At 44.7% G+C, this 12,160-nt stretch overlaps 1 protein-coding gene across 1 annotated transcript in view; it reads left to right on the forward strand.

Annotated features, from left to right (window-relative positions):
- Nucleotides 1–12,160, forward strand: part of LOC115120420 (integrin alpha-9-like) — a 224,493-nt gene that overhangs the window by 150,470 nt on the left and 61,863 nt on the right. Inside the window, exon 16 of the mRNA XM_065012599.1 lies at nucleotides 11,267–11,419. Within this exon, the coding sequence (XP_064868671.1) occupies nucleotides 11,267–11,419 (153 nt within the window). The remainder of the gene's footprint in view (nucleotides 1–11,266; nucleotides 11,420–12,160) is intronic.

The raw sequence follows: 12,160 nt of genomic DNA on the forward strand, positions 1-12,160 counted from the left end.
AGTTTTTTCTCTAGTGAAGGCATGTTGGCCAATAGAATGGATGGTATGGTTACCCACTCGCCAACGAATTCTCACAAGGCACCCCGATCTCGCGAATGACAGGGATTTGGGCCTGGTCGGACTCTTTAAAGAAAACCTCTTTGTCCAGTTGGAGGTGAGTAACCACTGTTCTGATATCCAGAAGCTCTTTTCAGTCATAAGAGACAGTAGCAGCAACATTATGTACAAATACGTTACAAACAATGTGAAAAAACACACAAAATAGCCCAGTTGGTTACGAGCCCGTAAAACTGCAGCCGTCCCTTCCAGCACCATAGGTACATTAGAGGAAATAGTCTGACTTCACTTCCCAAAGTGCAATTAGACGTTTTATGTAGTGACTTAAAACACGCGTGGTGTGTGTGCGTGATGTGACTGTGTGGTGTGACTGTGACTGTGCCGTGTGTGTGCGTGGTGTGTGTGTGTGTGGTGTGTTTGTGTTTGTGTGCCCGTGTGTGTATGGGTGAAGATGTACAGCTGTGTTCAGGCATTTCTTTATAGTTGGTTTGTTCTGAAAGTTCATTGTTTGTTGAATGTTTTCACTCCCATTACAACCTTGTAGTTAGACATCTACATTGGCATGGAAATCCACAAGCTCTTCATTTGTTGACAGAATGTAGAAGTAGTAGTGATGGTTTTAGTGTGTTTGAAGCAGAAAACCTGTGTGTGTGTGTGTGTGTGTGCCTTTATGAATCCCAGCTGGGTTTTAACTGTCTCGGGTCCTGAATACCTTCTACATGATGTGACCGAGCTCATTAAGGTTTACTGTAACACACACACGGCCATTGTTTCAGAAAGCAATTAAACCATTCCCGATCCTATTCTCTTATGCCCATAAGCATAAAGGTGATGTATGTAAGCATGTGAACTTCAGGACCTGCATCTAAACATGTATTTACCTTTTTAGATAACAATGAATATGTTTACATGGACAGCAGGGACCTGATCCAAGATCAGCACTCCTACTCTAAAACACTTGATAAATACACCCCGGGGCTGATTGGAGCAGTTGTTCCCATCTGGGAGTATTGTTTGACATTTATCTTTATAGCTGTTAGGTTTTAATGTACCTACATGACAGTAATGGATAATTACTCTACGTACATCATGGTTAATATTACTGTACATGTTACTTACTGTACATGACAGGTTATCTTTTAGATGATAATGATGACATGAAAGCGAACATACTCCATACTCATAGATCAAGAGTTCAAATGTGTTTGTGACATTTGTAGGCAATAGGGTATCATTAAAACCCAACAGCTATAAAGATAAATGTCATGTGGTACATTAAATCCTAACGGCTATAAAGATAAATGTCATGTGGTACATTAAATCCTAACAGTTATAAAGATAAATGTCATGTGGTACATTAAATCCTAACAGTTATAAAGAGAAATGTCATGTGGTACATTAAATCCTTACAGGTATAAAGATAAATGGCATGTGGTACATTCAATCCTAACAGTTATAAAGATAAATGTCATGTGGTACATTAAATCCTAACAGTTATAAAGATAAATGTAATGTGGTACATTAAATCCTAACAGTTATAAAGATAAATGTCATGTGGTACATTAAATCCTAACGGCTATAAAGATCAGCGCTGGATATACCGTACTGGTCTTTTAGTAGACAGATACATTTTTTCAGAGGCTCATTGTATCTGATTGTAACATAAAATGGATTGGCATAACATTTCAACGTGTGTGTGTGTGTTTGTTTGTGTGTGTGTGTGTGTGTGTGTGTGTGTGTGTGTGTGTGTTTTGGTATGGCATCTATCCAGTGTAAAATCCTCTGTCCATCAGTCGGTGTGATGTGTTTGGTGAAAACAAGAGCCATGCATCAGGAATGAGAACCCGTCCTTGATTTATTATGGGGTTCAAGTTGGTGCGTAAACCTGGAGTGCGTTTCTTCTCCCAACACCAGAGTAGACTATCCTCTATCCTCTACTGAAGTAGAAGTGTAGACTGAGAATCTATGCCAAGGCTGGAGCTCAAGATAAAAAATACTCACATTCCAACAAAGAAATGTTCTGTGGCTGATGTTGAATGGTAACAATTAATGTAAAAGTATTGAGATGTCATATTAAAAACCTGCTTCACTTGTAGGTTAGAAGTAGAGCCATTGTGAGAAGAGTAACATCTCCTCCTCATCCTCCACCACTGCCACACTATTATCCCTTCTTTTCCAGTGGTCTCTCTAACCGCTGCTCTTTCTTTCTCTCCCTCTCTCTCCCAGTTCTCTCTCTTACGCTCAATATCGCTATCTCTCTTGCTCTCTCTCTCTCTCACACTCTCTCTCTCGGGCTGTCACTCTCCCTTGGCCCCAGTGATGTACTGGGCCATATGCACCACCCTCTGTAGTGCCTTGTGGTCGGAGGCCTGAAGTGGAATAGGTTTTGTTGTGCCCTCTTCACGACTATGTTGGTGTGCTTGGCCCATGTTAGTTTATTGGTGATGTGGACACCAAGGAACTTGAAGCTCTCAACCTGCTCCACTACAGCCCCGTCGATGAGAATGGGGGGTGCTCGGTCCTCCTTTTCCTGTAGTCCACAATCATCTCCTTAGTCGTGATCACGTTGGGGGAGAGGTTGTTGTCCTGGCACCACACGGCCAGGTCTTTGATCTCCCTATAGGCTGTCTCATTGTTGTCGGTGATCAGGCCCACCACTGTTGTGTCATTGGCAAACTTAATGATGGTGTTGGAGTCGTGCCTGGCCATGCATTCATGAGTGAAAAGGGAGTACAGGAGGGGACTGAGCACGCACCTCTGAGGGGCCCCGTGTTAAGGATCAGCGTGGCGGAGATGTTGTTACCTACACTTTTCACTTTTCATCCAGTTGCAGAGGGAGGTGCTTAGTTCCAAGGTCCTTAGCTTAGTGATGAGCTTTGAGGGCACAATGGTGTTGAACACTGAGTTGTAGTCAATGAATATGATTCTCACATAGGTGTTCCTTTTGTCCAGGTGTGAATGGGCAGTGTGGAGTGCAATAGAGATTGTGTCATCTGTGGATCTGTTGGGGCAGTATGCAAATTATATTGGGTCTATGGTTTCTGGGATAATGGTGTTGATGTGAGCCATGACCAGCCTTTCAAAGCACTTTATACCTACAGATGTGAGTACTTCTGGTCTGTAGTTTTTTTTTGGAAAGTTACCTTAGTGTTCTTGGGCACAGGGACTACAGTGGTCTGCTTGAAACATGTAGGTATTACAGACTCAGACAGGGCGAGGTTGAAAATGTCAGTTTAGACACTTGCCAGTTGGTCAGCGCATGCTTAGAGTACACGTCCTGGTAATCCGTCTGGCCCTGCGGCCTTGTGAATGTTGACCTGTTTAAAGGTCTTACTCACATCGGCTGCGGAGAAGGTGATCACACATTTGTCCGGGAACAGCTGGTGCTCTCATGCATGTTTCATTGTTACTTGCCTCGAAGTGAGCATAGAAGTAATTTAGCTCATCTGGTAGGCTTGTGTCACTGGACAGCTCGCGGCTGTGCTTCCCTTTGTATTCTGTAATAGTTTGCAAGCCCTGCCACATCTAACGAGCGTCGGAGCAGTATGATCCTATCTTCGTCCTGTATTGACGCTTTGCCTATTTGATGGTTTGTCGGAGGGCATAGCGGGATTTCTTATAAGCTTCCGGGTTATAGTCCGCTCCTTGAAAGCGGCAGCGCTACCCTTTAGCTCAGTGTGGATGTTGCCTGTAATCCATGGCTTCTGGTTGGGGTATGTACGTACAGTTACTGTAGGGACGACGTCATCGATGCACTTATTGATGAAGCCAGTGACTGATGTGGTGTACTCCTCAATGGCATCAGATGAATACCGGAACATATTCCAGTCTGTGCTAGTTAAACAGCTCTGTAGCTTAGCATCTGCTTCATCGGACCACTTGTTTATTGACCGAGTCACTGGTGCCTCCTACTTTCATTTTTGCTGATAAGCAGGAATCAGGAGGATAGAATTATGGTCATACTTGCCAAATGGAGGGCGAGGGACAGCTTTGTTTGCGTCTCTGTGTTTGGAGTAAAGGTGGTCGAGAGTTTTTCTCTCCTCTGGTTGCACATTTAACATGCTGGTAGAAATGAGGGAAAACGGATTTAAATTTGCCTACATTAAAGTCCCCGGCCACAAAGAACACCACCTATGGATTAGTGTTTTCCTGTTTGCTTATGGAGGTATACAGCTCACTGAGTGAGGTCTTAGTGCCAGCATCGGTCTGTGGACAGCTACGAAAAATACAGATGAAAACTCTCTAGGTAGATAGTCTGGTCTACAGCTTATCATGAGATACTCTACCTCAGGCGGGCAAAACCTTGAGGCTTCCTTAGATATCGTGCACCAGCTATTGTTTACAAATATGCATAGACCGCCGCCCCATGTCTTACCAGAGGCTGCTGTTCTATCCTGCCGATACAATGTATAACCTACCAGCTGTATGTTATTCATATCATCGTTCAGCCACTACTCTGTGAAACATAAGACATTACAGTTTTCATGTCCCGTTGATAGGATATACGTGCTTTTAGCTTGTCCAATTTATTTTCCAGTGATTGTATGTTGGCCAGTTGTACGGATGCCAAGGGCAGATTAGCCACTCGTCGGCAGATCCAAGGCACCCCAATCTCTTTTTACACAATATCGTTTCCGTCTCTTTCTCCTTTGAATGACGGGGATGAGAGCCTGTTCGCGTGTCTGGAGTACATGTCTCTCGTCCGACTCATTAAAGAGAAATTATTTTTCTAGTTCAAGGTGAATAATCGCTGTTCTGATGTCCAGAAGCTCTATTCAGTCATAGGAGACAGTAGCAGCAACATTATGTACAAAATAAGTTACAAAAAATGTGAAAAAACAATCCAAATGGCATAGTTGATTAAGAGTCCATGAAACGGCAGTCATCCTCTCCCATCCCATCTTAGGCGTGCTTGTGTTCCATCCTATTTGAAAAGGTACATTTGACTGAAACAAAGCGTCCCTGAGGCGAGCGTTGGTTCATAGAATGACAGCCTTTGACTGTAGAGAGTCATCTGCTGCCATGTTGTCTCTCATTTGTGAGTGTGACGCTGTGACCGGTGTTTGTTACTGGTGTGTGTGTGTGTTGTGCAGGTGTTGCGTATGCTCGTGCATGCATGCGTGCGTGCCAGGTAACTGTAAGTAAGGACCAGTTGTTGTGTGGGTCCATTCCATTCAGATAATTAAAAGCACCAGGCCATTAACACCCAGTCAGCCTCTGTCTCAGTTGGAGCTCAGGAACTCCTGTGTTCTATAAATACAGTAGTTAACAGCAGCGCTGTGATGGGGTAGGGGTGTGTGGGGTGGGCTGGGGCTGCGGTAGGAGCCTGGGAGGGGTGTGTGGGGTGGGCTGGGGCTGCGGTAGGAGCCTGGGAGAGGTGTGGGGGTGGGCTGGGGCTGCGGTAGGAGCCTGGGAGAGGTGTGTGGGGTGGGCTGGGGCTGCGGTAGGAGCCTGGGAGAGGTGTGTGGGGTGGGCTGGGGCTGCGGTAGGAGCCTGGGAGGGGTGTGTGGGGTGGGCTGGGGCTGCGGTAGGAGCCTGGGAGGGGTGTGTGGGGTGGGCTGGGGCTGCGGTAGGAGCCTGGGAGAGGTGTGTGGGGTGGGCTGGGGCTGCGGTAGGAGCCTGGGAGGGGTGTGTGGGTGGGCTGGGGCTGCGGTAGGAGCCTGGGAGGGGTGTGTGGGGTGGGCTGGGGCTGCGGTAGGAGCCTGGGAGAGGTGTGTGGGGTGGGCTGGGGCTGCGGTAGGAGCCTGGGAGGGGTGTGGTGGTGGGCAGGAGCTGGGGAGAGATGTGGGGGTGGGCTGGGGCTGAAGAAGTGGACTACCCTAGGAGGAGGAGCCTGGGATGAAGTGTGGTGGTAGGAGGCTGGGGTGGTCGGGGTGAGGTAGGAGCCTAGAACTAGGGCTGGGGGTGAGACTGGGGCTTGGGAGGCAGGTGGTATAGGGAACATTAATAACTGCCTAATAAAAACTTGGGCCAAGCAGGGCTTACCAATGACCTCCACTGTTTCCTAACATAAAGGGGATCAAATCAAATCAAATGTATTTATATAGCCGTTCGTACATCAGCTGATATCTCAAAGTGCTGTACAGAAACCCAGCCTAAAACCCCAAACAGCAAGCAATGCAGGTGTAGAAGCACGATATAATGAAAGTTTCACTCATTCTCAGAGTCCAGCCACGCATTGTTCTGTTCCTTCCCTGGGACCCGGCAGTGCCTGTATTCCAAATGTCACCCTATTCCCTTTATAGTGCACTACTGTTGGCTAGGGCTCAATAGGGTTCAATAGGGCTCTGGTAAAAAAGTAGTGCACTATAAGGAATAGGGTGTCATTTGAGACACAACCTCTGTCTCCCACAATATCACAGCCTCTGTCTCCATCTCCCACAATATCACAGCCTCTGTCTCCATCTCCCACAATATCACAGCCTCTGTCTCCATCTCCCACAATATCACAGCCTCTGTCTCCATCTCCCACAATATCACAGCCTCTGTCTCCATCTCCCACAATATCACAGCCTCTGTCTCCATCTCCCACAATATCACAGCCTCTGTCTCCATCTCCCACAATAACACAGCCTCTGTCTCCATCTCCCACGATATCACAGCCTCTGTCTCCATCTCCCACGATATCACAGCCTCTGTCTCCATCTCCCAAAATATCACAGCCTCTGTCTCCATCTCCCACAATATCACAGCCTCTGTCTCCATCTCCCACAATATCACAGCCTCTGTCTCCATCTCCCACAATATCACAGCCTCTGTCTCCATCTCCCACAATATCACAGCCTCTGTCTCCATCTCCCACAATAACACAGCCTCTGTCTCCATCTCCCACGATATCACAGCCTCTGTCTCCATCTCCCACGATATCACAGCCTCTGTCTCCATCTCCCACAATATCACAGCCTCTGTCTCCATCTCCCACAATATCACAGCCTCTGTCTCCATCTCCCACAATATCACAGCCTCTGTCTCCATCTCCCACAATAACACAGCCTCTGTCTCCATCTCCCACAATATCACAGCCTCTGTCTCCATCTCCCACGATATCACAGCCTCTGTCTCTGAGACAGTTTAATGATGGATGGTAGGTCAGTGTTCAACAGTCAGCAGTGCTCATCCCATGGAAATAGAATGACTAGAGCAGGAAAAGCCCCTGGACAGTGCACTTATTGGGCATGCTGAACACGGCTAACATGAGATTATATTTCTATAGTCCGTCCATGGTACTGAGCCTTGTCACTGTTATGTAAATGGGAAGGTTGGGAACCAAACCCATCAAATTCTATTCAGTTATATTTGTGTTGTGCTTAATGTGACATTTCACAAAAAACTACTTCAATCATATAGTACAATGACTTCATAACTTATTCAATGACCAACAGTCAAGCAGATAAAGCATTTAGAAGATTCCATATATTGGTATTTTTACCTGTGCGTTACCAAAAACTTGACAAAGTAAGCTATAGTACTAAGAGGATAATTCAATAAATCTTTTAGTCAAGTTTCTAATTTGGGTCTTGATGATCATAGGGGCGGCCTGCAGTATTTTCTCCCTCCCAATGGGGGAATCAGCCCTGTAACCGGGCCTGTTTCTGATGATTCATGTCCTGCCCACATCCACACTTTTCCTCTTTCCTGCCATAACTCTCTCACTGTGCTAGGTAGCAGACAGCTGCCCCTTCACAGAGGATGTCAGTGTGTGAGTGTTTAAATGTGTTAATCCAACCAGACAGAACTTCAGGTCTCCTATATGGCCTGAAAGAGGAAGGAGATGGGTGGATTGATGGATGGTGGAAAACGAAACAATAAAAAAAAAATAGAGGGAGAGAGAGCACAACCACTGGGAAAGAGAGAGGGAGAGAGAGCACAACCACTGGGAAAGAGAGAGGGAGAGAGAGCACAACCACTGGGAAAGAGAGAGGGAGAGAGAGCACAACCACTGGGAAAGAGAGAGGGAGAGAGAGCACAACCACTGGGAAAGAGAGAGGGAGAGAGAGCACAACCACTGGGAAAGAGAGAGGGAGAGAGAGCACAACCACTGGGAAAGAGAGAGGGAGAGAGAGCACAACCACTGGGAAAGAGAGAGGGAGAGAGAGCACAACCACTGGGAAAGAGAGAGGGAGAGAGAGCACAACCACTGGGAAAGAGAGAGGGAGAGAGAGCACAACCACTGGGAAAGAGAGAGGGAGAGAAAGAGACCACCAGAGAAGAAAAGACCATGAAGCCCTCATGAGGGGTTTGGTTCCAAGCTGGCAGACACTAGTATGGGCAAAGAGAGACACTCCGGTCGGTCAGTGGTACCAGACAGTAACATGGAGCCAAACCCCTGACCATCAGAGTCTCTAGCTCTTTAAAGGTTGAGTGAGTGAAGTTTAATGGACAGGAAAGAATAAACGAAAAGAGAGAAAGACATAAAGATGTGATTTTCCCATGTCCTTTTTCCAACAGTATTCTGTAATGAGGACGTGGGGTTTGATCATATTCAGAGCTTGTGTTTTTTTGCTTTTCGTTGTTTCCAAGTCCCGTGCCAAAAGAAACACTTTCCCTATGGTTCTCTCAGGTCGTATGGTCTCACAGTGGAAAGGATAGAGTACAGTACATGCCAATGCAATGCCAGTTGTTTAGTACATGTATTACATTTACCCTCTTCACCCTACTGAGCCAATCCAAACCGAGCTGCGTTGAGCTGAAAGGACAATGAGTGGAGAAAATATCGGAGCCAGTAAAGATGGGGTTGGCATGGTCTTCTGAAGCCCATATCCACTTCTGAAGGGCCTTTTATTACCAGTCAAGTTCAGATTGATAGCACCTAGAGAGGACTTTATCTGATGTCAACATAATAGGGTTCTTTCCAGGGTTGTAGTACTCAGCATTTTGAGTGTCTCGGTCTCGTGTCGGATACATTTGTACTCGGTCTTGACTCGGACAGGAAGGACGTAATTTCTTCCCGAGAACAGCGGAGTAAAAAAACTCATAATTATCAGCTTTCATTCAACGAGCACATAAAACTGCTTAGCCAGGCCAAATATATACTCTTTTCTCAAAACATGAATATCTTAACAGTAGAAATGTGTGCGCAGTGGCGAACCATTTGGACCAGGGACTTTAGTGTGTGACAGGTTTGTGCTGCTCAAAGGACAGCACCTGTCACTTCTTAATCCCCACTGATGCACAGTAGTGTAGTAGAGATATACCATTTATGTAGTACAATAGTGAAATTATGCACAAAGTGGACTACACAATCGCAAAACATGTGCAATATATGAATATGCGCGCAGCACACACAGCCTAGTTTCGGCAGAATATCGTCTGCAGGCACGAAGAGTATGCAGCTCTCAACTGGTTTTGGCATGGATCAGCTCACAGAATGACATCGGTAGCCGTTAGGTAGGAAAGATGTTTCAATTTATGATATCTACCAGTAAATGCTAACTAGGCAACAATGGGTGTGCAAACCAGGTACTGAAAAAACTTAGTTTGAAGTCTTGGTTAGTAGGCTATTTGTGATGTGCAATTCAGTCATGTGCTGTTTGCGTTTGGGGTGTAGGGATGAGTTTGCCTGGTGGACACAGGCCCACCCACTGGGGAGCCAGGTCCTGCCCACCCAATCAGATTGAGCAAAAACAAAAAAAGAATGCATTATTATCACAAAAACACAGTTCCACTCACCAGATAATGATCATTTAAAACAACCCTTTCCTGCAGTCAAGGAACAAAATTGCCCTCTTTGGCCTCATGGGTGGAACGTTATTCATATTTAATCATGCTTTTTTTTTACAGATAAATCTGGTGTTTCTATGTCAAACAGCTTTGTTTTATTTAATTCTTCAGATATATTCAGTGCCAGTCAAAAGTTTGGACACACCTGATCATTCCAGGGTTTTTCTTTATTTGTACTATTTTCTACATTGTATAATAATAGTGAAGACATCAAAACTATTAAATAACACATAGAATCCTGTAGTAACCAAAAAAGTGTTAAACAAATATATATTTGAGATTCTTCATAGTAGCCACCCTTTGCCTTGATTACAGATTTGCACACTCTTGGCATTCTCTTAACCAGCTTAATCTGGAATGCTTTTCCAACAGTCTTGAAGAAGTTCCCACATATGCTGAGCACTTGTTGGCTGCTTTTCCTTCACTCTGCGGTCCAATTCATCCCAAATCTATGGTGTCACACTATATGTATTAAATTCAAAATAAAATAAATTGTGATTACAAGTCCTCAACTGGCAGCTTCATTAAATAGTACCTGCAAAATACCAGTCTCAACGTCAACAGTGAAGACGCAACTCTGGGATACTGGCCTTCCTCTGTCCAGTGTCTGTGTTCTTTTGCCCGTCTTAACCTTTTCTTGAAGCTGCCAGTTGAGGACTTGTGAAGCGTCTGTTTCTTAAACTAGACACTCTAATGGACTTGTCCTCTTGCTCAGTTGTCCACCTTGGCCTCCCACTCATCTTTCTATTCTGGTTAGAGCCAGTTTGCCCTGTTCTAAGAAGGGAGTATTACACAGCGTTGTACGAGATCTTCAGTTTCTTGGCAATTTCTCGCATGGAATAGCCTTCATTTCTCAGAACAAGAATAGACTGACGAGTTTCAGAAGAACGTTCTTTGTGTCTAGCCATTTTGAGCCTGTAATCGAACCCCAAAACGCTGATGCTCTAGATACTCAACTAGTCTAAAGAAGGCCAGTTTTATTGCTTCTTTAATCAGAACAGCAGTTTTCAACTGTGCTAACATAATTGCAAAAGGGTTTTCTAATGATCAGTTAGCCTTTTAAAATGATAAACTTGGATTAGCTAACACAACGTGCCGTTGGAACACAGGAGTGATGGTTGCTGTTAATGGGTCTCTGTATGCCTATGTAGATATTCCATAAAAAATCTGCTGTTTCCAGCTACAATAGTCATTTACAACATTAACAATGTATTTCTGATCAATTTGATGTTATTTTAATGGACAGAAAATGTGCTTTTCTTACAAAAACAAGAACATTTGTAAGTGACCACAAACTTTTGAATGGTATTGTACACATATATTTTGTTATATAGTGAGGTGTATACTTGGTATTGAATCGGTCTCGCTTTAGGTGGTCTTAAACACTGGCTCTTTCTCATAACAATCTGAGCAATTCAAGATTTGGTTCTGGGTTCCGAAATGACATTGTGCTTGAACTGCCATTTGGTTTCTCTTTGTGTCTCTACAGAAGGACGTGAAAGACGTATTCACAGCCATCACCTTTGAGGTGGCCTACACCCTGGGGAAGCATGTGGTGAACGGTCACCTGGACAAAGACCTGCCTGCTCTTACACCTGTACTGCGCTGGAGGAAAGGAGGCAAGATGGCAGCAAAGAATGAGGTAACAGGCTACAGCTGTTGTTGCCTATTATCTAGGTTGAATGAGGTAACAGGCTACAGCTGTTGTTGCCTATTATCTAGGTTGAATGAGGTAACAGGCTACAGCTGTTGTTGCCTATTATCTAGGTTGAATGAGGTAACAGGCTACAGCTGTTGCCTATTATCTAGGTTGAATGAGGTAACAGGCTACAGCTGTTGTGCTGCATATATCTAGGTTGAATGAGGTAACAGGCTACAGCTGTTGTGTTGCATATATCTAGGTTGAATGAGGTAACAGGCTACAGCTGTTGTGTTGCATATATCTAGGTTGAATGAGGTAACAGGCTACAGCTGTTGTGTTGCATATATCTAGGTTGAATGAGGTAACAGGCTACAGCTGTTGTGTTGCATATATCTAGGTTGAATGAGGTAACAGGCTACAGCTGTTGTTGCCTATTATCTAGGTTGAATGAGGTAACAGGCTATAGCTGTTGTTGCCTATTATCTAGGTTGAATGAGGTAACAGGCTACAGCTGTTGTTGCCTATTATCTAGGTTGAATGAGGTAACAGGCTACAGCTGTTGTTGCCTATTATCTAGGTTGAAATCAAATTTTATTTGTCACATGCGCCGAATACAACAGGTGTTACCTTACAGTGAAATGCTTACATACAAGCCCTTAACCAACAATGCTATAAGAAGTTAATAAAAAAAATAAGTGTTAATTAAAAAAAATAGATCAGTAAAAAATAGAAAATAAAAGT

Source organism: Oncorhynchus nerka, linkage group LG28 (assembly GCF_034236695.1).
Source record: "Oncorhynchus nerka isolate Pitt River linkage group LG28, Oner_Uvic_2.0, whole genome shotgun sequence".
Taxonomy (NCBI): Eukaryota; Metazoa; Chordata; class Actinopteri; order Salmoniformes; family Salmonidae; genus Oncorhynchus; species Oncorhynchus nerka.